The following is a 24294-nucleotide window of genomic DNA, read 5'->3' on the forward strand; positions in this document are numbered from 1 at the left end:
GTTATCAATGACTGAAGTTCAAAGCCCTCATACTGTGTAATACCTACACTTAGAGCGAGCAAAATACTGGAGATCCATCCACTCTGTCCCTTTAGCAATGCTGAAGCAAGGACATCTTGGAGGTTATTCAGTATTGTCATTAGGTATCCTCATTTCCCTGGTTTGGCCTGTAGCAGTCTCCTCCTCACATTCTTTGAATAACCTAAACTTAACTGGGATAATTCCTTGTGTAATAAATTAAATAGGACCATATAACTGAATTTTTTTTGTTTTTGTTTTACACTGAATAAAGATTTCAAAGAAAATGACAGCTTGGTATAGGACAAAGGTTTGGGGTTTTTTGCCTACAAGCAATCACTGAGTTGCCTTTTTTCTTTCAGAGTTTGGAAGAATTGGTGTGATGGGACAGGAAGCAGAAACAAAGTTCAAGCTGGAGTTGGTGGCCTTGATCAATGAGGAGTTGGAGCAGACAGATCTCGGACATAGAAAAGAATGGCTGAAGAGTAAGAGTGGTGCATTTAATTTTAAGGGGAAAACAGTACCAGAATTCTTAGGTCTATCTAAGCAAGGAAAAAGAGTGATCTTGGAGTTGAGCATTGCTGGTCTCTGTGTAACAGTGAGGGGACTGCTTTGCTCTAAGCAAGTCAAACTAATATCCTTCCTCCTTGTTTCATGTTTGCCTTCAGCCATGGCTGAAGTTGTTTTGGTTCATGGCAGTTGGTTCAGCTTGTTCTAGCTTGTGGTCATAGCTGGTTTGTGTTAGCTGTTTTTGAACTAAAAACTGGGTAAAGTAGTAGGAGAAAGGAAGACTATTATGTGGGGCAGGAGTGTATGTTGGGAAGGGTTAGTAGGCATTCCATATGTTTGAATGTGGGAAAAGAGGAATGAGATTGTTCAAAAAAGTTTGCCACCGCCCTTCCCTTTCTGGCCTACCTCTACTCATGAATTAAGAAGAAGAAATGGAGCTTCTAAAAGCTCCATTCAGATATGAGGGAGCTGGGAGCAGTGCCTTATGTTGACAGGAACAAGGGTGAGAAAAGGGACCCTTTTTCTGTCTCTGTGGAGACTACTTCTTTACAGGCTTGCTGATTCTCAGAGTATTAGTCCCTTTCACTTGGCAGGTTATGAGTTGAAAAGTGAGTCTTGGGGTTTTTTGTTTGTTTGGGTTTTCTGTTTGTGTTGGAAGTGGAGTTAAAGCAGAAGCAGGCAGTGGTGAGGGGAAAGTGTTCAGTGGATGTAAGCTATTGTGGTCCAACAGTTGCTCCAAATGAGCCGTCAGACACACGTATTTTAGTTCTTGCTGCTAAATGTGAATGGAGTTCTGCCACAAACAAAAGCAAAGCCTTCAGAATGACAGCTTGGGTTCAGTGTTAGTTTGAGGTGGGAATGTTGTTGTTTCGGCTCCGTTTCTGATGCGAGTGCACATGCCAATTCTTAGTGCAACTCCTCTGTTGCATTAAGAACAAATGTTCTAGTTATGTTTTTAAAAGGGAATTTAAGTAGTATTCAGCATATGGGTATACCAGAAAAAACATACATTGTGGACTCTGAAACTTCCATCTGAGATGCTAATGAGATATATCTTCTGGAACAAAACGAAGACATGTGAAGTCACTGTTTGCTGCTTTGAATCAACTGTAGTTCTTTCAGACAGTTCAGTAATACTTGAGACCTGTCAGGTAAAATCTAACAAACTTGAACCATGCATCTTTTGTTTTAAATGTGCCTTTCTATAATATGCTTAAGAGTGTTTTAATCCTTGACATATGTTTTCACTGATGTCAGGTTACCTCACAGGCTCAACTGCAGAATGGTAATTTACTGAAGCTTTTTAGTATGGATTAAGTCTATTGCATTTCCCTCCATGTTTTCTGATGGGCTGGAGTTAAAGATGTCCTGTTTTGATTCCATGCTTTAACTACTTTGCTACAAAGCAAAAGACCAAATAAGTAATAGAATCATAGAATGCTTTGGGTTGGAAGGGACCTTTACAGGTCATCTAGTCCAACCCCCCTGCAAGAGCAGGGACATCTTCAACTAGATAAGGTTGCTCAGAGCCTCATCCAACCTGACCTTGAATGTTTCCAGGGATGGGGCCTCCTCTCCCTCTCTGGGCATCCTGTTCCAGTGCCTCACCACCCTCATTGTAAAAGATTTATTTCTTAAATCCAGTCTAAATCTGCCCTCCCTTAGTTTAAAACCATTGCTCCTTGTCCTGTCAAAACAGGCCTTGCTAAAAAGTCTGTCCCTGTCTTTCCTACAGGCCCCCTTTAAGTACTGGAAGGCTGCTGTAAGGTCTCCCCGCAGCCTTCTCTTCTCCAGGCTGAACAGCCCCAACTCCCTCAGCCTGTCCTCGTAGGAGAGGTGCTCCAGCCCTCGGATCATTTTCATGGCCCTCCTCTGGACCTACTCCAGCAGCTCCATGTCCTTCTTGTGCTGAGGGCTCCAGAGCTGGATGCAGTACTCCAGGTGAGACCATACTAGAGCAGAGTAGAGGGGCAGAATCACCTCCCTCAACCTGCTGGCCACACTTCTTTTGATGCTGCCCAGGATACGGTTGGCCCTCTGGGCTGCGAGACCACATTGTTGTCTCATGTCCAGCTTTTTGTCCATCAGTACCCCCAAGTCCTTCCCCTAACAGTATGAGTGAGCACTTCAACAAGGTTGAGATTGAGAAGCTTGCTGCCATTTGTGAAGAACTCAGTGTAACTAACTGATTCCACATTTCTGCTGCAGGGTATGTGAAGCTACCACTGTTTTATAAACACAGTGAAAATTAGATTAAGGTTTGCACAAGGATGTGGTGTCATTAAATTTAGAGTTTTTCACCCAGTTCCATGCTACAGTCAGTAGACCTTGTCTATTGTGTGGCAGTTTGAAGTGTTTCTATTGCTTAAAAAGAGTTATGTCTCCTAAGTCTCCATAGGCTTCTCCCCATTTGCAAGATCATTAACTGATGCATTCTAAGAAATAATGCAGTCCTGGTTGCTATCTTCAGTTTAAAGTTACGGAAAACAACTGCTTGCTTGTTTGACTATTCACTATGCATGCACACAGAGGCACCCATGTTCTTGCACCCATGTTGCCTGTCGCTTCCAAAAATGCTGAAAATAACATTACTTGAGTTGAAATTACGTGGTTTTGTGATAACAAAGAATTTTACTTACAAGAAAATACTTTGCTTTAGTAAAGACCTTCTCCCTTTCTTACTGCTTTACTCATACAGCTTGAGAGAATGTGCATCTGCACAGTAATACTAATGCAGAGGTTAAAGCAGAACTTACTCCATAGAAAGATACTACAACTGAGGTGCAAGATAAGTCAGTCATTTAAGAAAAAATAGTCATGGGCTGTGTATAAACTAAAATTTGCTTCACCAGTTGTATTTCAACTCCTGTCTGGCATGATTAGTAACTTTGTTAACAAGGAAAACTCTTTAACTGGGTATGTTATCCTAAGGTTTGTGTAAAATGAAAGAAACTAAATTGTTAGATAAAACTCATGTTTATTTTATGCAGTGAAGCATGTGGCTGGCTTAAGTCACCTTTTTTTTTAGTAGGTCTGAACTTTTGCCATCGTTATCTTTTATTGGAACATTTCTAAATAACGCTATTTGCTGTTGCACAGCATATGGTGTGTTAATGCTTTCTTTTTATTTTTAGTATGCCAGAACTGTGTGTTCCTCCCTACAGCATGAGCTGGCTTTCCTTGCTCACATTCCTTGCAGTCCATCTGCCTATAAACATTTTTAGAGTGCATCAAATGATACTGATGTGTTAAGTCATTAACAATAAAAATCAAACATAAAATTTTGTGGTGTATTTGGCCCAAACACATTCCACCACCACCCCAAGATCCGAGTAGCCTCTGTTTTTTAACTAAAATCTTATTTTGAAGCTTTTCATCTAAAATCAGCATTTGTCACATTTGTTGAGAGCATCTTTGGGAGCAAATCTGAAATTTTCTCCTGTAGAATGCCTAGTGTTTTGCAGAGAGGAAAGATCAGAAGATTACTTGGTGATTAGGGCAGGCAGTGTAAAACAAGTTCTGTCAGACTTGAGGAGAATCAGAGTATTTTTTTCCAAGTCATTGTGAAATGAAGGAGCCTAAAAGAGGATACATGCCCGTTAGACACAATTCAGCTAGAAAGTTATATTTTCTTAGAGGCGGGCGATTTTCATTTGATAATCCTCATCCAAGACAAAACTATTATTTTGGGATGTTGTAATATAAAATGCTGTATATTTGCAAAGCAGCAGAGGTTGCCACCTCTTCTTGCTTTACCTCAGTGGTTATTGATTTAAAAATATTAACAAACTTAGTTGTCTGTAGTTCACAAGTTGCATTTTTCACAGTGGGCTCCTCAGGATTATTGAATGTACTTTAGGAGTAATGCTTGCTGTGGCGGAGCCTTGAACTTAAACTACTGTTAAGCAAGAGTCCCAGATCTTGTGATCCCACAGTTGAAAAAGGGAAAACAGGTGGTAGGGCTAGATATAATGGTTCTTCCATTTTTACCAGTGCTCTGACAGCTTTCCCTAGGAAGCTTTCTCTTTAGAAAAGAGGTAAAATAGTAAATAGAACTGGTCAGGCATACACAGTGCCTGTCAGCCTCTGATTCCTGCCATCTGCAGTATAAATCCTTGGGTTTAAGAGTTGGTCCTTTACTCGTTTATGCAGCAACAAACAATTTTATTCTTAAAAAAAAAAAAAAATTAAATCTTCTGTTGTCAGTATATGACATGCTTCATTCAGTAACACTGTAGTTAAATTAGTGTTGTCTGTCAACGCCTATGTATAAATTTAAAAAAACATCTTGAGTAAGCAGTTGATTCATAGCAATATCTCTGTATTCTTTACCAGTTCCAGATCAGTACCTAAATAGTAGAGCAGCACACACCCACAGTCTTGTAGTAATACTTTTGTATTTAATATCAGCATTTTCTAACACAGTTCATTTTTTTTTTTTTTTCCCCAGGCTAAAAAAGGTTTTGAGGTGAGAATTCTGTGCTGTGTTTGAGTCAGTATAGACAGCTTTGTACTAGTAAATGGGTATATTGTTCTCATCAACAGCTGCTCGGGGATGAGCAGAAACCATCATATCACTGGTGCAAACCTAGGTTCCATCAAGAAAGAAGAAATAGGCAGAATTGAGGCTGCTTTATCTGGGTCAGCAAGGCAGATGCTAAGTCAGAACCCTTCGACACTCAAATGAGTATTGTATCCAGGTTTGGATCTTCTTTGGCAGAATGCTCGGCAAAGTAAGTCTTAAATACCAGTGGATAACGTGCCACTTCTGGCATGTCAGTATCCAAAACTTGGTGGGTTACCCAAACTTGTTTGTAAAAGCATGTCTGTCTACTCCCCTTTATATTAACTTCCTCTATGATGCAGCCTTTTCTTCAAACCCTTGTGCTAGTGAAGTATAGCAGTGTCTAGCTTATGTGAATTATCTCAAATGGGTATTTACAGGGTTCGCCTCTGATTAAAATCCCACTGATTCTATACTTTAGGTAGCAGGGTGACTCAAAATGCCTTTGTTGGGTGTCTTTAACCTCTCCAGCTGTCCTGTCAGTGAGGATGAGTCAGAAGCTGGAGTCCTACAACTAACACTCACTAAATCTGGAAGGCTCAACCATTAGCATAACTGATTTGGCAGCTTGGGGCACGATGTGGACTGGTGCATTACGGAGGTGACAGTAGCCTCTTCGGAGTGCTGCCACATCTTTCAGAGAAGAGAGGAAAGTTTCTTGGTCCTTTGTTTTATTCTACACTGACAGTGAAAACAGTATTTTCCAGGAGAACTGAGCTGACTATGGACTGTTCATAGGAACTTCTCAGGCTGGTTGTATGGTGAACACTTTGTTCACTTTCTATGCAGAAACAGTAGGTCTGGTATTTGGGGACAAGTGCTGAACCATGATACAGGAGGTGACTGGTCTGCAGTCCCCCTGAGCCTGAGAGAAAGTAGGTCGCTGGCCCAGTCACAAAGGTCTTCATTAAGACTTGGGCATCCCTACTGTTTAGAAGAGATATGTATGGCATACATGCAAACTGAATTCATGTGTTCAGTCCTGATGTATCCACACCTGTGTCAACCGACCCTAAGGGGACAGACAGGTTCTTTTAGGGATCCTTGGCAGAATGATGGCGGCACTAAGCTGTAGTTACAATTAAAGCTTGATTAGTATAGTACAGAACTTGTGATTAGAATGGCACAGCATTTCTACAAGCAGAATCAATGTTGTACAATTTGTAATACAGCATTTGTAATACAGCTGAACTTATAATTTCTAATCACCTGGACCCTCTGCAGGTCAGGTCAAATCTTAATACGTGGTTTGCTGTATCAATATAACAATCATAATCTAGACTCAAAAAATTGTATAAAAGAATACGAGTCACTCCCTCAGTCCTCGGAGGAAGCAGATGACAGTGGAGCGTCCCTGGTCACCAGGGGGGTCACGGGTCTCGCTGTCCAGCAGCACCTCTGGTCCAAGTTCCCCTCTTGGGACTTGTAACTGCTTGATTTTACAGACAGTGCTCTGTGTGCTGTTATGCTTCCCTGTTCTGTGATGGGGACATCAACAGCACCTGGCTGGCCGTGTGCCTGGGACGTTCAAGGCCAGCAAGGAAGGGAGTAATCAGCCTGGCTCCCAGGAACCTTGAGGACGGTAGGGAGGGGAAGAAGAAATCTGTTTGGTTTGTCTGCTTGGTTCACAGGACCTTCAGGGCCTGATAATGAGGGCAAGGGAACGAATACATGACCTGCTTGGTCCCAGAGAATGGCTGATTGTCTTATAAAATGGTGTTCGTTATGCTAACCCCATTACCAGGGGTCAGGAGCCAGGGGGTACTGAACACACACCTGATGCTGGTTTTGGTAGTGCTGTCCTATGGATATTAAGTAGAAACACCCCTCCTCATAATGAGGGTAAAAAAGACTTCACAGAAAGTCATCCTGTGCAAACCATGGTTAGAGCCCATGTGTCAGATTTATGGCCTTCCCTGCCTTTGAACGTTTGAAAGGAGAGCTCTGCGCTTTATGGTCACCTGGCAACTGTGTACACAATATGAGAGTGATTTTTTTTTTTTTCAAGTTACATCATCTTGATTTAGGTGTAGTTACAAACTGCTATTGTCAGGTTATACTTTTTTTTTCTTTTTCCAGTGAAACTCCACAGATCTAACAGCAGGTTTTTGTAAATTTTAAATGAAATATCAGTAGACTTGTAATTTTAGGTCTATAGGCAGAGAGAAACATTGGGTTTTTTTCTGTATTTTGTTGCAGGTTACCCTGACTGCATGTTTGAGTACATTTTGTGTTTTGGTTTTGCTTTTAGTATGGTGTTAAAACTATTACACAAACAATGCTTTCATATTGCTTCCACGATATCTCCTACAGGCTTCAATAGAAACGCATACAGGAAACAGGATTTAGTCTTAGCTTTATAATACCATTTTAATTGTCCTCTTAAAAATACAGCTTTTACAGCATTAATCATAAAACTTTCAACTGTTTTTGAAAATTTTTGAAGCCAGCTGGATTTGGTGTACTCTGCTGAATAGTCGTGGAAAGAAACTAGTCTGTATAATGAAGTTCCTAAGCCTGAGATCTGCTTTAGTCAGGGTCAGAATAAAACGAACTGCAATAAAAATGTTCAAGTTCACTAACTAGGAAGGAGTATCTTGACAAACCAAGATTTTGAAAAGCTCGGGAAACTGATTTTGAAAAGTTAAGGCAACTGGCAAGCTAAAAGGGCAGAAAATCTCTTAAGTGTAAAGGCTTGCTAAAGAGGCAATTTATGGGATTGGATAAATCTCTTAAAAAATTAATCTTTCTTCTGGCCTCAGAACAGATGCAACTTCCCTGGAAATGGTGGGGGAGGCAAGTAAGAAAGTGAGCGTAAGGCAGCACACCAGTGGTATTTTAAGGCTGGGCAAGGGTACACTCTATAGAAAGCACCCCTGATGTTTTCCGCAACTTAAGGTGTTTTCTAAAACTAGAGGAAGAGTTGCTGTGCGTTTGGATTTCATTCCTACGTTTGTTTTCACTGTTGGAAAAAACTTAAAGAAAATTGGTCTGAAAGTATGGTTTTTCTGTGGCTGAAATGATGTATTGTGTTATCACACACATCTTACACCCAGGTTTACCTTCTCCTTCTAGAATACATCCATCCAATGCAGATTGGGTACTCGGACATTGGAATGAAGCTGTGAAAATCAAGAACATCTAGTAAGAGAAAATACTGTATTCTTCTGCCTGCTGTTTATTTACATAAAGAGCTTTCTTATAACCCAAGGCTATATTGTTTCTAATACTTTCTTTTTCTTGTTGACAGAAATTTTGTTTTGGCATTTGTCTGTGTTGATCAGGAAAAGACCAAGCACTTGGAATATGGTTTGACTTGTGCTGCATCCTGTGATTTAAAGTGTTAGAAAACAATTGTCTTGCTTTTATTGTAGTCTACCGCTCCTCATAAATCCTTCACTGGGAGGAGAGAATCTTGAAGTATAATATGCCTTAACTCGAGCCTCCTAGCTCTTCACTTCCACTTCTAGACCATTCTTTCAGTTGGGATGATGCAACTGCTTTTGCATCTGAATTACCTGAACTGGATTATAGAACTGATACAGGTTAAAAACTTACTCTCCCCGAGGTGTTTAAGGAATTATTCTTTATGTGTGTTTTTTTAATCCAATTTGCCTTGACCTAATAGTTATTGCAGCATAGTGCAGGAGCTATCACAGCACGGAGGGAGTGGAAAGGATTGAATAACATGGCATTGTTGGGGGAGGTAGGGAGGGGAAAATGTTACCAAACTACAGCCTTTTATGTCCTGAGGTTGCTTGCAGTGTTCTCTCTGTATGTGTTTGAAGGAGCAGCACCTAGCTGAAGAGAACTAGAGGACGGCAGTTTCTGAACAGTAACGTGGGGAAAAAGCTTTGTTTCTTCAGGGGAAAAAAGATGGTTCTGTTTATGGGGCTTCTTTAGTAATATAACTAGTAAATCTGCAGGTTGAATGTCCTAGCGGTCCTCCCTGTGTGTAACTGGCTTGGTGAAAGAACAACACGGTATACAGCTTTAGAGTACAGATTCTGGTTCATAATATTTGTCACTAATACAGAGCACCATAGCCTGAGGCTTGTTCCTCAGCACTGAGTGGAGGGCCTTAATGATGAGTAGGGAAATGAAAGAAATCTTAAATTGTTATTTGTAACGTTCCTAAAGAAGGTGACTTTGGGATATGATTGTAGGTCTTATCTAGAGGAGGAAGTGATACATTGCTAAGACTGCATTAAAGTTTCAGGATAAGGCACCAAACATGTGCAAACCATCTGCCAGAACTGTGAAGTCCAGATGCTCTGTCTGTATGTAGTTCCTGCATCTGCAAAATACAGAAGACTACCAGTTGCAGCTTTGTCTTTTTTAATGTACACTCTCAACATCATGGCCAATTTGTGTGGGGAAGAATATGCAGCCTAGCGAGGAAAAAACATTGATGCAAATTCAAAAATAGCTTGATTACTTTTTACTAACTAACAAAGGTGATGACAGCTGCAATTGCAGTTGCAGCATAGATAACATTTCAGTCGTCAGCTGTCCACTGAACTGTGGTGTGTGGCTGCTACAGCAGCAGTTTTAACCAAACTGGGAAGGAAATAGCAAATCCTGTGAAAACTACAGCAAGTCATTACTTTCTCTAGCATCTCACAATACAGGAAAACTAGTAATGTGCGTCACATTTTTGGACATCAAGTAATTTGTTTTTCTTTTATAAAAACTTACAGGAATCTGAACAAGCAATGAACAACAGTGGATTAGACACAGACATGGAAGATTACAGTTCCACCTGTTTAGATTCAGGTAAATTAGATAGAGATTAACCAGTTTGGTTTGTTCTATTTTTCAGTTGAGGGTTTTCCAGTTTAAACAGGCTGAAGAGAGTTGTTAAATGGCCATTAGCATGGAGGCAGACATGACATGACAGACTCTACAACCACAGAGCAGGTGGTTTTTGTCCATTCAAATCATATCTCTGAATGGTCTTAAGCAGCAGACTAATCTAATTTATTCTTGAAAATAAACTTAACTTTAAAACTTCAGAAGAACACCGTTAGTTTTACATGTCAAATATATGGTTAAAATTGCTCACTGGTACTTTGGGAAGAATTTCTACTGTGCTTTGTGCTTTTGATAAGAGTAAACCAATGCAAGGGATGTTCTTTGAAGAAAGCTTTCCCATGCTCTGGAATTGAGCTTGCAGAACAGTTATTTTATGGAGGTCCTAATGTTTGGAATGTGAAATAGCATGAAATGGAGGCCTTTGAATAACTAAATCATTGATGTAGTATGCATTTGCTGAACTTCAGGTTAAATAAAAGCTTCTTTTCATGCCTTACTCGGTTTGATTTATGAGCCCTTCGTTGCCATAATATTCATAACTACTATGTTATGAAATCCTACTTGAAGAAACAAAATTTTCAGGAAACTGTGCTAATGATTTGTTGTATCTACTTTTCATTTTGGAATAAAACAGTGTGAAGTTTGGATGACCAAATGAGCACATATGCTTAGGTTTTTTTACCACAGGAACTGTTTTCCCACAATTACTAACACATGGCCACAGCAAACTGCTCTAAAACTTCTATAAAGTTTTCTGCCAGGCATGCTGCCCATGAAGCCTCTGTCCCTTTTTTCCCAAATCTACCATCCCTCCAAAAGCTTCAATAAAAAGATTAACTTTGCAGAACGGCCTGAAGATCAGATAATCTGGCCTGAATTTGGAACTTGTTCTTAAGAAATGGGTTTAGACTCGGATTTTTTTGGTCTCCTTTTTAAAGGTGGGGGTTTTTATGGCTTTAAGCATTTTAAGACTGCATTTGTTAAAGAAACTGACTGCATTTAATTGAATGCTATCTTAGCTTGTTTAAAATATACCTTTTTCAAGTTTGTAACTCTTTTCCTCATCGTATGAGAAAATAGTCTTTTAAGATACACTGAGCACTTTCATGGAGTATAGAAGATCTTGCCTAATTAGGAAAAGCCTAAACCAAGTATTCTTTATATATAAGCAAATAAGAAATGGATACCACTTCTGTGCCATTTCCATAGAAAGATACCTTGAGGGTTAGTAATAAATGTAGGTCTGAATTTTCCTTTCAAGAAAAAAAGCCATTGATCATAAACAGAAGTGGGTTTCAGTTATCGTAGCTTAATTTTTAAATATACTGTGGGGAACAGTTATCGTAGCTTAATTTTAAAACTTACTGCCAGTCTTTATTGTATCATTGTCTATTAGATATCCAGTGTGCTGGCTGTGCCATCTGCCTTTCCTGCAGGGCATGTGGAGAAGAGAAGAAGAAAATGATTGCTTACCCATCCAAAAAACTGAACAGTACTTGAATCAGGTGCATGACAGCATAAAACTAACTGAAAGTATATTGGCTTTGGAAGAACAACCTCTTTAGAAGCTCTCTGAAATTTCATCTACCTTGCCTACTCTAGCCAGTTTCATCATGAACACAGAAATCTCAAAGGCTGTCCTAGGTTCAAGGAGGATTAACTTAAAGCTAGGACTCTTAGGGCCACTTTTAATTTAAGGAGATCCTAATATGTGCCGAGTTGGTGTCGTGGATGGAGTGAGAGTGCACTTCACTTGTAAGAGAGAAGTAAAAATGTAGTTTATCGATATAGAATAGGGAGTTAACAAAGTTCAGTGTGACAGTGTTTTAACAAGATTTGATGGCAAGGTACACTTGATTATTTACTGCATAGAGGACAGGGTCAGACAAAACTGTCAGGGAGACTCTCCCCATTGAGTCATGAGGTTCAGAAAAAGATCCCCTTGCTTTCTAAACTCCTTCTCAGCAAGGAGTCTAGGTGTGGCTAGATCCAGTCCTAGTCCCAGACTTGGTCAACAGTTTATGTCTAAAGGATTATATGTGCGCAATCAATCCTTTATATCACTTAGGTAAGATTTCAAAGTTTAGCATGCTATTAGTCACTTACCGAGGATGTGTTGCGGCAAGGAATCTCTCAGTCTCGAGGAGTCACCTTGAGAGGCGTCCCTGCTCAAGGGGAGATCCTGGCGTGCAGCCCGCTGCTGTGCACGAGAGCTCAAAGGGCTCTTGGGCTGCTCACTATTTATGGGGGGTAAGATGATTGACTCATAGTTGTATTTACATACCAGCTGCAAATGTTAGTTTCTTCCAAACTTGACTTAAGTCAGACACTGACCAGCACTGTGGTTAGGTAGACACATTGTCATAAATTAGCCCTTGGGTATTGTGTTGTTATCTGTCTCCCCCGAATCCGCTTTGAGCTGGATGCATCCATCATGACGGCCATGGGTGGTTATCGCTTGAGCAGGGTTACAAGAAAAGGTCAGGTCAGGGGCAGGGGGGGAGCACACAGTCACAGTTGGGACTCCTAGGAACGCTTTCGGTGATTTAAGTGGCATAATACCTTTTTTAAAGATGGAAGGCTTGCATCAAATTTGGCTGTGAAGTGCTGTGCACTGTGTTTGATACTACAGACATTTTGGGATCCTTTACTTGTGGCCTTCTGTGCTTGTTCCAGGGGCAATATATGTGCAAGCTCAGTGATTGATTTGTCTCTTTCACAGGGATCAATATAGACAAATCAATAAAGATAACTGGATCTGAAACACAAATCACTGTGTGCCTGAGAGTTACAGGACAACTGTGTTGTTCTTGACTACCTTATAATTGCCAGAAGCTTCAAATGTCGTGCACTTCAGTCAGGACAAATAGTGGTCACAAGAAGAGGAGAGTATTGCCTTAATCTGTCACCCTGCTTTTGGTTCCCTTGGCATTTTCAGTCGTTTGTTTTGCATCATGCTCTTTGTCTCAAGGAAAATCTATAGACCGATATCTCTTGGGGAACTGTCTTAGGCTTTACTCAGGGTCTGACGTAACAGGAATTCACACAGGTTGCACTTCAGACTGCAAGAGCCATAGCAACAGCCTGTAAGGAAAGCTTGGCTGTTGACCCTTGCTGTGTATTCCACTAAGGGGGAAGAAAATAGAAAGTGAGAGAAGATAGGTGAAGTTCATGTCAGAAAAGTACTGTTACATGAGGACTGTTTTGTGACCTCTGTTTGTAAGTATGCTGTCAAACAAAGAGTCCCCATGCCAAATTATTTTTCTTAAACCACATCAAAACTGGACTGTCAGTGTCCAAAGCTTATTTAAGAGAGTACGGGACTGCTGCAGGAATTGCCTGCTGCTCTAGCATGAGAGGAGGAGACCAGTGGTGGCTGTGATTCTAAGCATATGTGATGTCGAAATAAATAGGTAGTGATATGAACAGATAACTGGCTTTATTCCCTTGGCTTTCTGCCCAGACTTGAGGGGCTGCTACCTGTATAGCCTCTCTATGAAAGCTGTAAGAAGAGAGTGCTGGAAGGGAGATGTTCCCTGTTGGCAGCACTCTTAGTCCCCGAGCACTAGGTCTAAGTTGGAACTCCTGCATGTGCGGGGACTGTGGGTCTTAGGGAGGGGGAACAAGGTTGGGGAGGAACAGCATCTGCTGAGGCTCGAGGGGTTAGTTGAGGGATATGGGAAGAGATCTGTTCTTTCTGAACTACCAACATTTCCCAATACCCAAAAAGTTTTACAGTGTTACATTTTTTTCTGATGAGGGAAGGGTAAGAACTGTCTTGTGAAAGATTGAAATAGCTTGACCTGTCTCAGAAGTGATAATTACCAGATTCTGCAAGCTGAATGGAGGAAAAGTTTACTGCAGAGTGGAAAAAGATGATTGATAGCACGGCTCATGAAGATACTGGGAAGTAAAATAGCCCTGGGTTAAAGACTGGCGAGTTCTACAATTGCTGACTTGTAAAATAATGTAACAGGAAGCTTTATGAACATAGGCAAGCAATTACCTTGTGCTCAGACCTTGTAAGATAATAAAAAACTAATTGAAGGGTTACTTGAGTTGTACATTGCTAACATTTTACGCTAATTTATTAAATTAATAACTTCCAGTTCTTAAGCCTTAAGGCTGAAAGAAATTTTTTTTCCTAAACTGAGGCTTAGCAACAAAGGTTAAAAGACTTCCCTCAACTGTAAGATGTTGGAAATCAAGTTATATAATGGTCTTTTCTCACCAAGATGGTGTTCAATCTACTAGTGAAACACAAAAAATTAAGTCCATGGTTCCACTTCTGTCTGAGCAAAAGATAGTAATATAGCATTTTACCTTTAGAAATAATTCAGCATTTACAAGCACAATTTGAAATACTGTCCAACAATTCTGCAAATCAACTCCTATTTTCAAATGTATGTTGTAAACAAAAAATGTAAGGTGGAGAGCAATACTGTGTCCATATTAAATCACAACCATATTATCTCTGCTTATCTAGCATTTGTAGCTAGTTAAGTGGAACCTGGTAGGAGTTTGCTGCATACATGCCAGGATGAAAAATTGCTTGGACAATTACTGTAAACTTGTGCTTAAATTTAAAACGCATTCTTTTAAGTTTTATCATTCCAAACACTGACCCTGACAAGCTAAGCCATAAACTGAGTAACTGACTTCTCCCCTCAGGAATGGTCTAGCAAGTGTCAGTCAATGAGTTTGTTACAGGCTGTCGTGGCCTGCTAATGCTATGAGAAGAGAGAAGCTGTGTGATACGCAGCCTGAAATAGAAATATTTAAATTCATTTTCCTGCAGGCTACCAGGCTAAAGGTTCTCAATTTTTTTCCTGTGCCATTGTGCTTTATTCTCACTGCAAACTGAAGCAGATCAAGCTGACCTTGATTCTGAGACTTCTTTTGAGAACTCTCAACAAAATAAAACACCAGTAACACTGTCAATTGATGAGGATTTGTTGTGAAAATATTAGTTTAGTTCCGTAGAACAATTTCTTTACAATTATTTGCAATTAACTTTGTGATTAAGTTTTGCAAAATACTTGGTAAAGTATGGAAATAATTTCATTTTATTGCATTTTACCATTCATTAGGCTATTTTCCTAGAGATAGCCTTTTGATTTAAATTGGTTTCTTTTCAGAGTCTCTGTAGCCAATAGGTCTGAAATCTAAACACAACTTGCCTTGGAGAGAGGTCTCCTTAGGAACTGCCTTTTTTTCTAGAGAGCTTGGATACTTCTGTTGCGCTTGTATCATTATATCATTATATGTTCTTTTTCTTAGATCATGTATATAATGATTTACTATGCTATGTGTGCCTGTGTTTTTTCAGCTGACTAGCTATTTCTTAACCTTTCTACTAGACCTTTCTAAACACATAGGATTGGGTAGTCTTTAAAAAGGCACATTCTCTGCACCTGTAACCTGCTGCTGAGACCTTGCCAACCTGTTCTGCTGCCCTCCCTGGATCCCAGTGACAGGCAAGAGCAGACTGCTGAGAGATAACTAGCAGCAGAAGTGACTGTTTCAACTAGCTTTTAAAAACCTGAACAATTTTATACTTATTTTCATTGAAAATGTCATCAAACTGAGGAACTTGAAAACTTGGAAGTCAGATTTATTTTTTATTTTATTACTGCAACCATGAGAAGCTTGAGGATGATAGATGAGGCATCTCTAGCTATGCTTACGTTAGCAAGTAACTTGCCAAATTGGAAGTCAAGCAGTAGGTCAAAGAGGATGGTGCTGAGGCTATTTGTTTGGTGGTGCTTCAGCTCTAGCCAGTCTTCATCTCCACTACGTTTGATACTTTCTGAACGGAAGGGACTGCATAATCTTTCTTCAGCTGAGGGATACCCCCAAGGAAGTAATAGTGTCTTCAACATTCTCTTAACACATGGTGTATAGGGGTTGATTGTCATGTGTATAGGGCCGCGGAGGCCGGGCAGGAGACTGATGGACATTTTAGCAGATGCTGTCACCGCGGCTGCAGACCTCTGCGTGCCCTGAGCAACGGGCCTGATGCTGAGGAGCCCAGTACCTGCAATTACGGCTGCCTGCTCTGTCCTGCGTGACCTCTGTGAAGACAGAGGAAAGCCCTTCCCCAGAGGCTGCAGACCAAGAGCTCTCCTCAGTCCCCGCCGTCTCCGTCAGCTGTTCCTCAGCCTCGTGCCACGAGCCCGGTGCCCCGGCGGGAACGGGCGCCCTGCCCACCGCGTGGCCCCACCCCCAGGGGAGAAACGCGCCCCCATTGGCCCTGGCCCCTCCACATTCGCATGGGCGGGACCCACCCGCCTCCGTCCGCCCTCTCCACGCGCCGCCCCTGCCGGTGGGCGGCCGGGCCCGCGCTGTTGTGGCACGTGAGGGCGGCGCACGTGGGGCCGTTATGTAAAGCGCAGGGGGAAGGGGCGGGGAGGCGGCTGCCCGGCACGCACGCGCACGTGCGGCGGGCCGCTGCGCATGCGGGGGGCGCTCGGTGCGCAGGCGCGCGCGGGGAGGGGCGGGGGAAGACCGGGCTGGCTCTCCTCCCCCTGCGCCCCTCCCCCGGCCAGACGGCGGAGGCTCCCGAGCGACAATGAAGCAGCAGCAGCCGCAGCCCCCGCAGCCCCAGCCTCAGCCGCCGCCCTCCGCCAGCGCGGGGGTCCCGGCCTTCCTCAGCAAGCTGTGGGCGCTGGTGGGCGAGGCCCCCAGCAACCAGCTCATCACCTGGAGCCAGGTGCGGCGCGCGCCAGCCGCGGCGGTTGGCCGCCCCGCCCGCGTGCGCGGCGCGGCGGGAGGTGCCCCCCCCCAACCCCTCCTCCGGCGGTGCCCGGCAGCACCTCCCGACCCCGGCGGGCACCCGGGGCCTGCTAGGGGAGGGAGGGCGGGCCGGTGGCGGGCCTTCCGCGGGGCCTGCGGCGTCGGGGCGGGCGGGGAGCCGCGGGCCTCGGCGCGCGTAGGGAGGGCGGAAAAACCGGGCACGCCCGCTCGGCTTGGTCGGGCTCCCCTCAGCCGACCCGGGGGAGCGTCCCCCGGCCGAGACCGGCGTGCGGCTGCTCTGGGCTTCCCCTGCGCCGCGGGGCTCAGAGCCGTCGCAGGTCTCCCAGCCCGGGCGGGGCTGCTGGGGAGAAGCCGGTTCGCCTCGCCGGCCCTCGACCGCTGCCTCGTCTCCCGCTGCGGGTACCTGGGGAGTACGAGTGCCGGTGCCCACCGGGAGGACGCGTCCTGTGCCGCTCCCGGGCTGCCGGTGTGAGGGCCTGTTTGCCGGCCCCGACTGAGCAGGTTGGGGGCTTCCCCGGGAGGCGGGCGCCGAGGAGCTTGGGGAGGAGGGCAGGGATCCGGGAGCGGTCGGGTTTTGCGGTGCGGTGTGCAGTTTTTATTAAGCCGTACTACGGGACACGCAGAGCTGCGGTGGGATTTTCCACCGCGGGTTGGCGAGTTCGTAAATAACAGGGCTCGCCTTCGGTGAGCCGGGGGCTGCGTGACAGCGTCCTGCTCCGGGGTAAAAGAAGATGGGGAAATGGGGGTGTTCGCGTCTCCTGTCGGCGAAGCGCGCAGGACCGCTGTTCCCCCGTGTGACACCACCGGCCCGGATCTAGCGGCGTCTGTCGCGGGGCTGGCCGGGGCCGGGGGCTGCCGCGCCGCCGTGTGCCGCCCGCAGGGGCGGCGGGGCCGGCTGGGAGCGGCGCGCGCTCATTGGCGGGCGGGCGGGCGCGTGGGGGCGGGCGGCCACGTGGGGCCGGCAACTGTTGCGCTCGGGTGGCGTCTTCCCGGGTGTTGTGTCCACCTGCTGGAGCGGGCACCCCCACCACCACCCCCCCACCACCCCCCCATCCCGGCCGTGTGCTGGGAGAGGATGGATCACGGGCGTCTCTGGAGAAAGTCGAACTGGGTACCCGTCAGTAGCGACGGGGGGGACACAAGCGTTGATCTGCCTCTGCTTATTTCAGTAACTGAAATCCCTTTCCTGGGAACTGCAGGTTAAACGTGTGCAGTGGCCGTGTTGATATACATCTACTCTGACTGTTTTTAAAAAAAGTGGAAAACCTGAGTTGGGTGTCCTTTCATCTTGAATCCTTTATATTCAAGTGCAGGCTGTTGTAGTGAATAATAAAGAAGCATTATCATAGCACAAAGTTTGTAAGTACCTTAAAATATCAGAAGGCAGGAAGTAACCACCTTCTCACAATGTAGTGAAGGGCTGGTAAGTTTGCTGCAGTAAGCATCTTAACTCTTGAGGTAAATGCTAAGCAGTTTTTTTTTTAATAATAACTTTGTTTTTCTCTATATCTTAGGTGCTGTTAAAATAATTTATATTAAAAAAATTCTGTTCTCAAACTGTATCAACATCTTCAAGTGGTGTTGAGATGGCATCTCTCAGCTGAATTTATTCTAAATGCTCAAGCAATGATGAAGTGTCTTAAACATTTTACTGGTAATGAGTTACCAGTAACTTCAGCCAAAACTTCCTGAAGCAAGTAGACTTGGTAGATTACAGCAGCTTTTCCTTCTAACTTTTTTTTTCTTTTTTTCTGGAAGAGAGATGCTAAGGGCTATATGAAGATTCAGATGTCTAGCTTAAGAAGTGCCGGTTTTGCCACCTTACGCTTTTAATGGAGACTTTCCAAATTCATTGCTTGTGTTTATCTCAAGTAAACACACCAAGGCTATTATTAGGTATCCTTGTATTATTTTCTTAATTAAAAATAAAGACTAATTGTTTGAGATTCTGCAAGGCTGTTTGTGGAAGGAAGATCCAGTAATCAGTTGATGTTATCAGCATCCAGCAGTTCTTATGTGAGAGAAGGTATTGGGATCACCTGATACACAAGTGGTGACATCTTTTAAAAATACATTATGTCAATGTTATGGGCTACAGAAAGTGTACCGAGTGTAAGACGGGAGGAAGAGTACAGTTACTATAATATTTCACTTTCCTCCTATACAAATCCATAGCCTTACACTGTAAGGATAAACACCATCTGAAACCAAACAGTCAAATTTTGTCTCCCTGCATACATATCTCGGTGAAGCCACTGGTATGTGTTGTCCATGGAAACACATCCACGGAGTACCAGGTGAAGTACTTGGAAGATTGCTGTATGCTGCAGTCAGTAATGCTAGGACTTGAAAACTGTATTTAGCTATGTAGTAGTGCTTCAGTGCATTCAAGTCAGGCCTTAACGTCTGTAGAGCTTTGCTGTAAACGACTGTCAGGGCAACAAGAACTAGTAGATGTGTTTCCCAGATTTTTCTGCGCTAGACCTGAACAATGTCAAAGTGACGTTAAAGTGAGGTGGTACATGAAAGCTGTCTGTTGGCATCACAGGTCACTGTAGTGCTGCTTGTTTCAGTACCTTCAGCTGGTGAGGTTCATTAATGCATTGGCTAAAATGAACTGCTCCTGCTCTTTCCTTTGCTTCCTCTTTTCCTTCCACAGACTGATTCTCAGCAGGAGGTAGGTAGGCATTACTGGAAAGTTTTCATCTTCCTACCCTCCTCTCAGTCCTAAGCTCCTAGGCTCATCCAGTGGTGAGCCATTTATAAATCCTGTTTCTGACAATCCTTGCTGGTTGTCAGAAACAAGCTCTTGGGCAAGGATCTTCGCATGGTCTCATGGTTGGCTCTTCAAGTTTCTTGGCATCATAGAACTGCTGGCATTTGGGGGTAAGAAACGTGTCACTCGTTGAACTAAAGGGCTTCTAAGAAGATGCACTATCAGTGTTGACGTTTGTCGAAGACGGTAGGCTTCTCATTAAATACAGGGCAAGAGTACTGTGGACATACAGACAAAACCTAAACCATTTTGAAGTAGCTAATTTGGATTCAGCCAATTATTTGTCCTTTAGTTAATGGAGCACAGTCACTGAAGAACAAAGAGCTAAGCCTTCTATTTTAGTCAAAGCCTGTGGATGAAATAAAAGATCAGTCCTCCCTCACAATTGGCATCCCAGGAGGAGGGGGATATTGCCTTGGGTGGTTACCTTTTTGGTAACTCCAAAACCCGGTGGACACCCTCGGCTCTTTGACAGCTCCATCTGTTCTACAAGTCTTATCAAACTAATCGTGCTTTTATACTGGAAAGCAGAAGGGACTCTCAGCTGGTTGTTGGTTTTTTTTTTGCACAGTCTCTTTGTTAGATTTCTCAATACTTTGAAGCTACATACAAAATTGATGGTATTGTCCTGTAGTGAAACTGTGGTAATTGTTGGTAAACAATTAATTCATTTCTTGAGGAAGCAACGAGTAACAATAGAGATGTTCCCCTTCAGATATGGATAGCAACGTAAATTGATAATACTCTGTTGCTTTGCAACTGCAGGGTTTGTACACTTTTTGTTGTGGAAAATTGTAGGCAAGCAGATCAGTTACGTACTGCATGCACAAAGGAAACATTCCTATCTGGTGATTAATTCTAAAAGCCCAGCATGTTTTCTACAATGGTCTTTAAGTAGCTTAATATGTCTCTCTCATTTTAGAATGGCCAGAGTTTCTTGGTGTTGGATGAACAGAGATTCGCAAAAGAGATTCTTCCCAAGTACTTCAAGCACAACAACATGGCAAGCTTTGTCAGACAGTTAAACATGTGTAAGTTCTTGGGTTTTTGCTTTCTGGTATAGTTCTAGATCCTATACATGTTTAGTTACAGACAGTTTCCTTTGAGCAGTGGCCCTGTGTTCTCTGCAACTAGGATACTGTCACATCCTCAAAAAATGATATCAGGATAGTTGAAACAGCATAGTTTGAATTTCTTAATGTGGGTTTTGAGATTTTTTTTTTAATTTTTTTTTTTTCTGTTTCTTTTTTTAAAGATGGCTTCCGTAAAGTTGTCCATGTTGATTCTGGGATTGTCAAACAGGAGAGAGATGGTCCAGTAGAGTTTCAGCACCCGTATTTTAAGCAGGGCCGGGAGGACTTGTTGGAACACATTAAAAGGAAGGTTAGTGAAAACTCAGTATGTGGAAAACCTGTACTAGTAAGTATGAATGAATAGCAAGGTTCGCGTCAAGTTTAATTGCAGGATTGTGAGAGCAAATATGTTTGGAGTTTGAGGAAGCAAAATGCGCTGCTCTCATATATACCTTGACTTGTTTAAAGATATTTTGGGGATTTGACTAGGCTCCTTTATCTAACCTGCTTTGCTGTCATTATAGTAAGTTTCACAGGTGGCAAAAATGAGTGACTTACGCAAATATGACATTTTGCAGTTGGGTATTGGAAGAAGTGCAGAGCATGCTTTGACTTCACCATCAGTAATATAACAATCTGCTTGTTTATGTAGCTTGTTTCAGAACAAAGCTACTGTAAGCTTTAAACTTTCCACCAAAGAGAACAGGGGGCAAACCTATAAACATATTTGTTATGCTGCTAAAAGTGATTCTGAAATGTGCTCTGCTGTTATTGTGAGTCAGGTGAATATAGATATCGAATAGAAATATGGCAAGTTAAACTGTGATGAGAGGCATGTACTTACTAACATTCGGTTATTGTGAAGCAGTTGCCGTGAAGTAGAGCACTTAGGAGAATGCCTGAAGAATCTGAATGTACACAAATGTTTGTAACAACTAAAGCTAATGTGGTGACAGCTGTAAGAGGACATTTCTGTGTGTTTCTGTATTTTTTTATTTGATGCTTGTTTTATTATTAACTTAAATGCGTAGTTTATCAACACTAGAAGAAAATATACTTGATCACCAAAATAAAATAATAGTTAACAATGAGTAAAGGAAAGTATTGTTTCTGGATTCTAATCTTTTAAAGGTTTCTTCTTCAAGACCTGAAGAAAACAAGATACGTCAGGAAGATCTCTCCAAAATTATCAGTAGTGCTCAAAAGGTGCAAATTAAACAAGAGACTATTGAATCTCGATTGTCTGCTTTGAAGAGGTAAGTTGCTCCATCAGTAACTGATCCTTAAAATTCAGTAATTCTGATAATAGATACCGGACAAAGACCTAATTTTAGATGTCTCTTGATTTCTTATTGCCTAACTTTAAATATTGCTTTAGGAAAATAAATTCAATAAAAGAATTGCATTAAAAATTGAATATTCTGATATGGCTAAAAGTAATAGGCAATGTTGGTGTTTGAAGAACTGTCTAGTAGCGGGCAATTAAATAACACCTTTAATAATAGTTCCATAATGCTGCTGAGGCTGAATATTCAGCTCAGCTCTTAGCATAAAGTATGCTGTTTCACATCTTCAGGTTTGAAGTAGTTACTGTGTTTAGTTTGAGGCAGAGTTTGGTTTGTGCTAATTGCTTATTATACTTTCTTACTACAATTAATGGCTTTGCTCATTGCTTTTTATTTTCCTATTGTTGTCTTCATTCCCTCACCGCTAAAAATTGCGGAAGAGTTAATGCCTATGAAAATCTCTTTAGAAATCTAATCTGGAAATTCATTACATTCACAGTGACATGCACATCATTCACAGTGACAGGCACAGAATCTAAAATCCAAATGTAAATAGAGTATTTTTAGAATTGTATTATTACCTATTTAGTAATGACAATTTCTTATCAACAATGAGAGGGATGTGTGTCACAAATTACTTAGTCCTTTAGCGTATGTACATACAGACAGGATATATGAGCATGAGCTTATGCACTGTAAGTCACAGCACCTCAACAGTAATTCTGTCTCAGGACTCCTTAACTTACATTAACTTGAGAATGGAAATGATTGTGTACCTCTGTGGCAGAGGTCACTGATTAGTTCAAGTTTTAAGAAGTAAATGCTGTCATTTCTAGTCTTCAGTTGTAATTACTTGAGTGGTAGAATATTCGGAGGCACTTATTTTGTCTAGGAAGAGTCTTTATTAGAATCTGGCCAGTCTAGAGTAAAAATGTTCATATTCAGCCTTCTCAAATCATAGACGAATTTGGGTTGAAAGGAACCTCAGAAGGCCATCAGGTCCAAACCCCTGCCCAGAGCAGGGCTGACTTTGGCTCAAATGACATCCAGTGACTAACGACCTGACAATTTGTAGAGATGAGAAGCTAGAATGGTTGGTCTTTGACATCCATGTTGTTGTCCCATGAGTTTAAAATGATTGAGGTAGAAACTGGAGCTAAATCAGAAGACCTAGTCCTACAAAACATGTTAATAAAGCTGGTGAGAAATTGAGAAAGTTCAGAATCCCTGACCTCAGTTGTTAAATTTGTGATGGAACTGAACTCTTAAATTGTATGTTGGACATAGGAGCAGTTTGAGGAGTGAGTAATAAGCTTCATCATGCTGCTTATAAACACCTGTTTCTGAAAACTTTGCTTAAGGTTTCCTAAAAACTCAAACACCAGTGGAGAGATTTTCCTCCTTTTTTTGGTATACATCTGTGTTGAAAACTAAACCGCAAAAGAGAGGAGGATGGTATGTTGTCTTTCCTTATTCATTGAAGGTTTCAGTATTCATTATCTACCTCTTAATATGCTTTATGCTGTTGGAAACAACGAGGTTCATGGATATGATAACAAGGGCCACTTCACAGCAATTTTTATACTGTCTCAGTAACTGGACTCCTGTTGAGTACTGGAACAACCAAGGATTGTAAAATAGCAGTGTTTCATGAAAACTGCCATCTCTGCTGTGCTGCTATTATTTTTTAGCACCTAACATGCCCCTTTGCTGGAGCTAATAGAGGCAACTGTTAGGATGACCTACAGCTGCATGTGTGACTTGAGAGCTTGTTCTGTAAAGATGCTTTCAAGGTGGATGTACTGTGGCTGACAGGTGGCCCGCATCTAGCAAGAGGTGTGTGAGGGAGGACAAACAGGCTTGATACAGATGAAGAACTCTGGTTTTTAGTGGTGAGAGGAAACTGCATTCTTATGCTGTTTGGTCCTTCACTGCTGCCAGAAACCAGTTGTATGCTTGCCTTTTTTTTTTTAATTAATTCTTTAGGATTTAATTACTAGAAGGAAGAGGAGAAGGTAACTTTGTTATGGGAAAGGAAACAAAATAGTTAATTTTTAAATGCTGAATGTATGTGTAATAAGTCTTGCCAAATTTGGGAATTTTTTTTTTTTATTTTTTTTTTAAGGGGGCTGGAAATTCTCTGCAGGCTATTTGTTGTGTTTGAGTCTCCATTTTATAATTATTTGCCAAGGCTGCTGACTGTGTGACTTACACACACACACACCCCCAATCTAAAAACACATTTCAAAGAACTTTAATGAAGCCAACTAATCTTTAACAAAAATTATTAATGTAAATATTTTAAAACTTAATTTTAGTTTTACTTTTAAATCATCCTTTTCAAACAGGGAGAATGAATCCCTTTGGAGGGAAGTGGCAGAACTGAGAGCAAAACACTTACAGCAACAGCAAGTTATTCGGAAGGTAAGGCTTCATTCAAGTGTCATGTGGATGAGTAAGTGCTTCTGAACTAGGAATACTGTGCCACATGTTACC

At 42.2% G+C, this 24294-nt stretch overlaps 1 protein-coding gene across 2 annotated transcripts in view; it reads left to right on the forward strand.

The window, feature by feature from the left end:
* Window positions 1–396: 396 nt before the first annotated feature.
* The window catches only part of HSF2 (heat shock transcription factor 2), a 32252-nt gene continuing 8354 nt past the window's right edge, over window positions 397–24294 (forward strand). Inside the window, exons 1-5 of one of the 2 annotated variants that reach the window (XM_075498658.1) lie at window positions 397–503; window positions 20362–20470; window positions 20695–20822; window positions 21644–21768; window positions 24147–24222. In XM_075498658.1, coding sequence (XP_075354773.1) covers window positions 20440–20470; window positions 20695–20822; window positions 21644–21768; window positions 24147–24222 — 360 coding nt within the window. In that variant the 5' untranslated portion in view covers window positions 397–503; window positions 20362–20439. Of the gene's footprint in view, window positions 504–16384; window positions 16620–20361; window positions 20471–20694; window positions 20823–21643; window positions 21769–24146; window positions 24223–24294 lie in introns of those variants that run through there. The other variant, XM_075498657.1, reaches the window with a different exon arrangement.

This window comes from Mycteria americana, chromosome 3, assembly GCF_035582795.1.
Source record: "Mycteria americana isolate JAX WOST 10 ecotype Jacksonville Zoo and Gardens chromosome 3, USCA_MyAme_1.0, whole genome shotgun sequence".
NCBI classification, from domain to species: Eukaryota; Metazoa; Chordata; class Aves; order Ciconiiformes; family Ciconiidae; genus Mycteria; species Mycteria americana.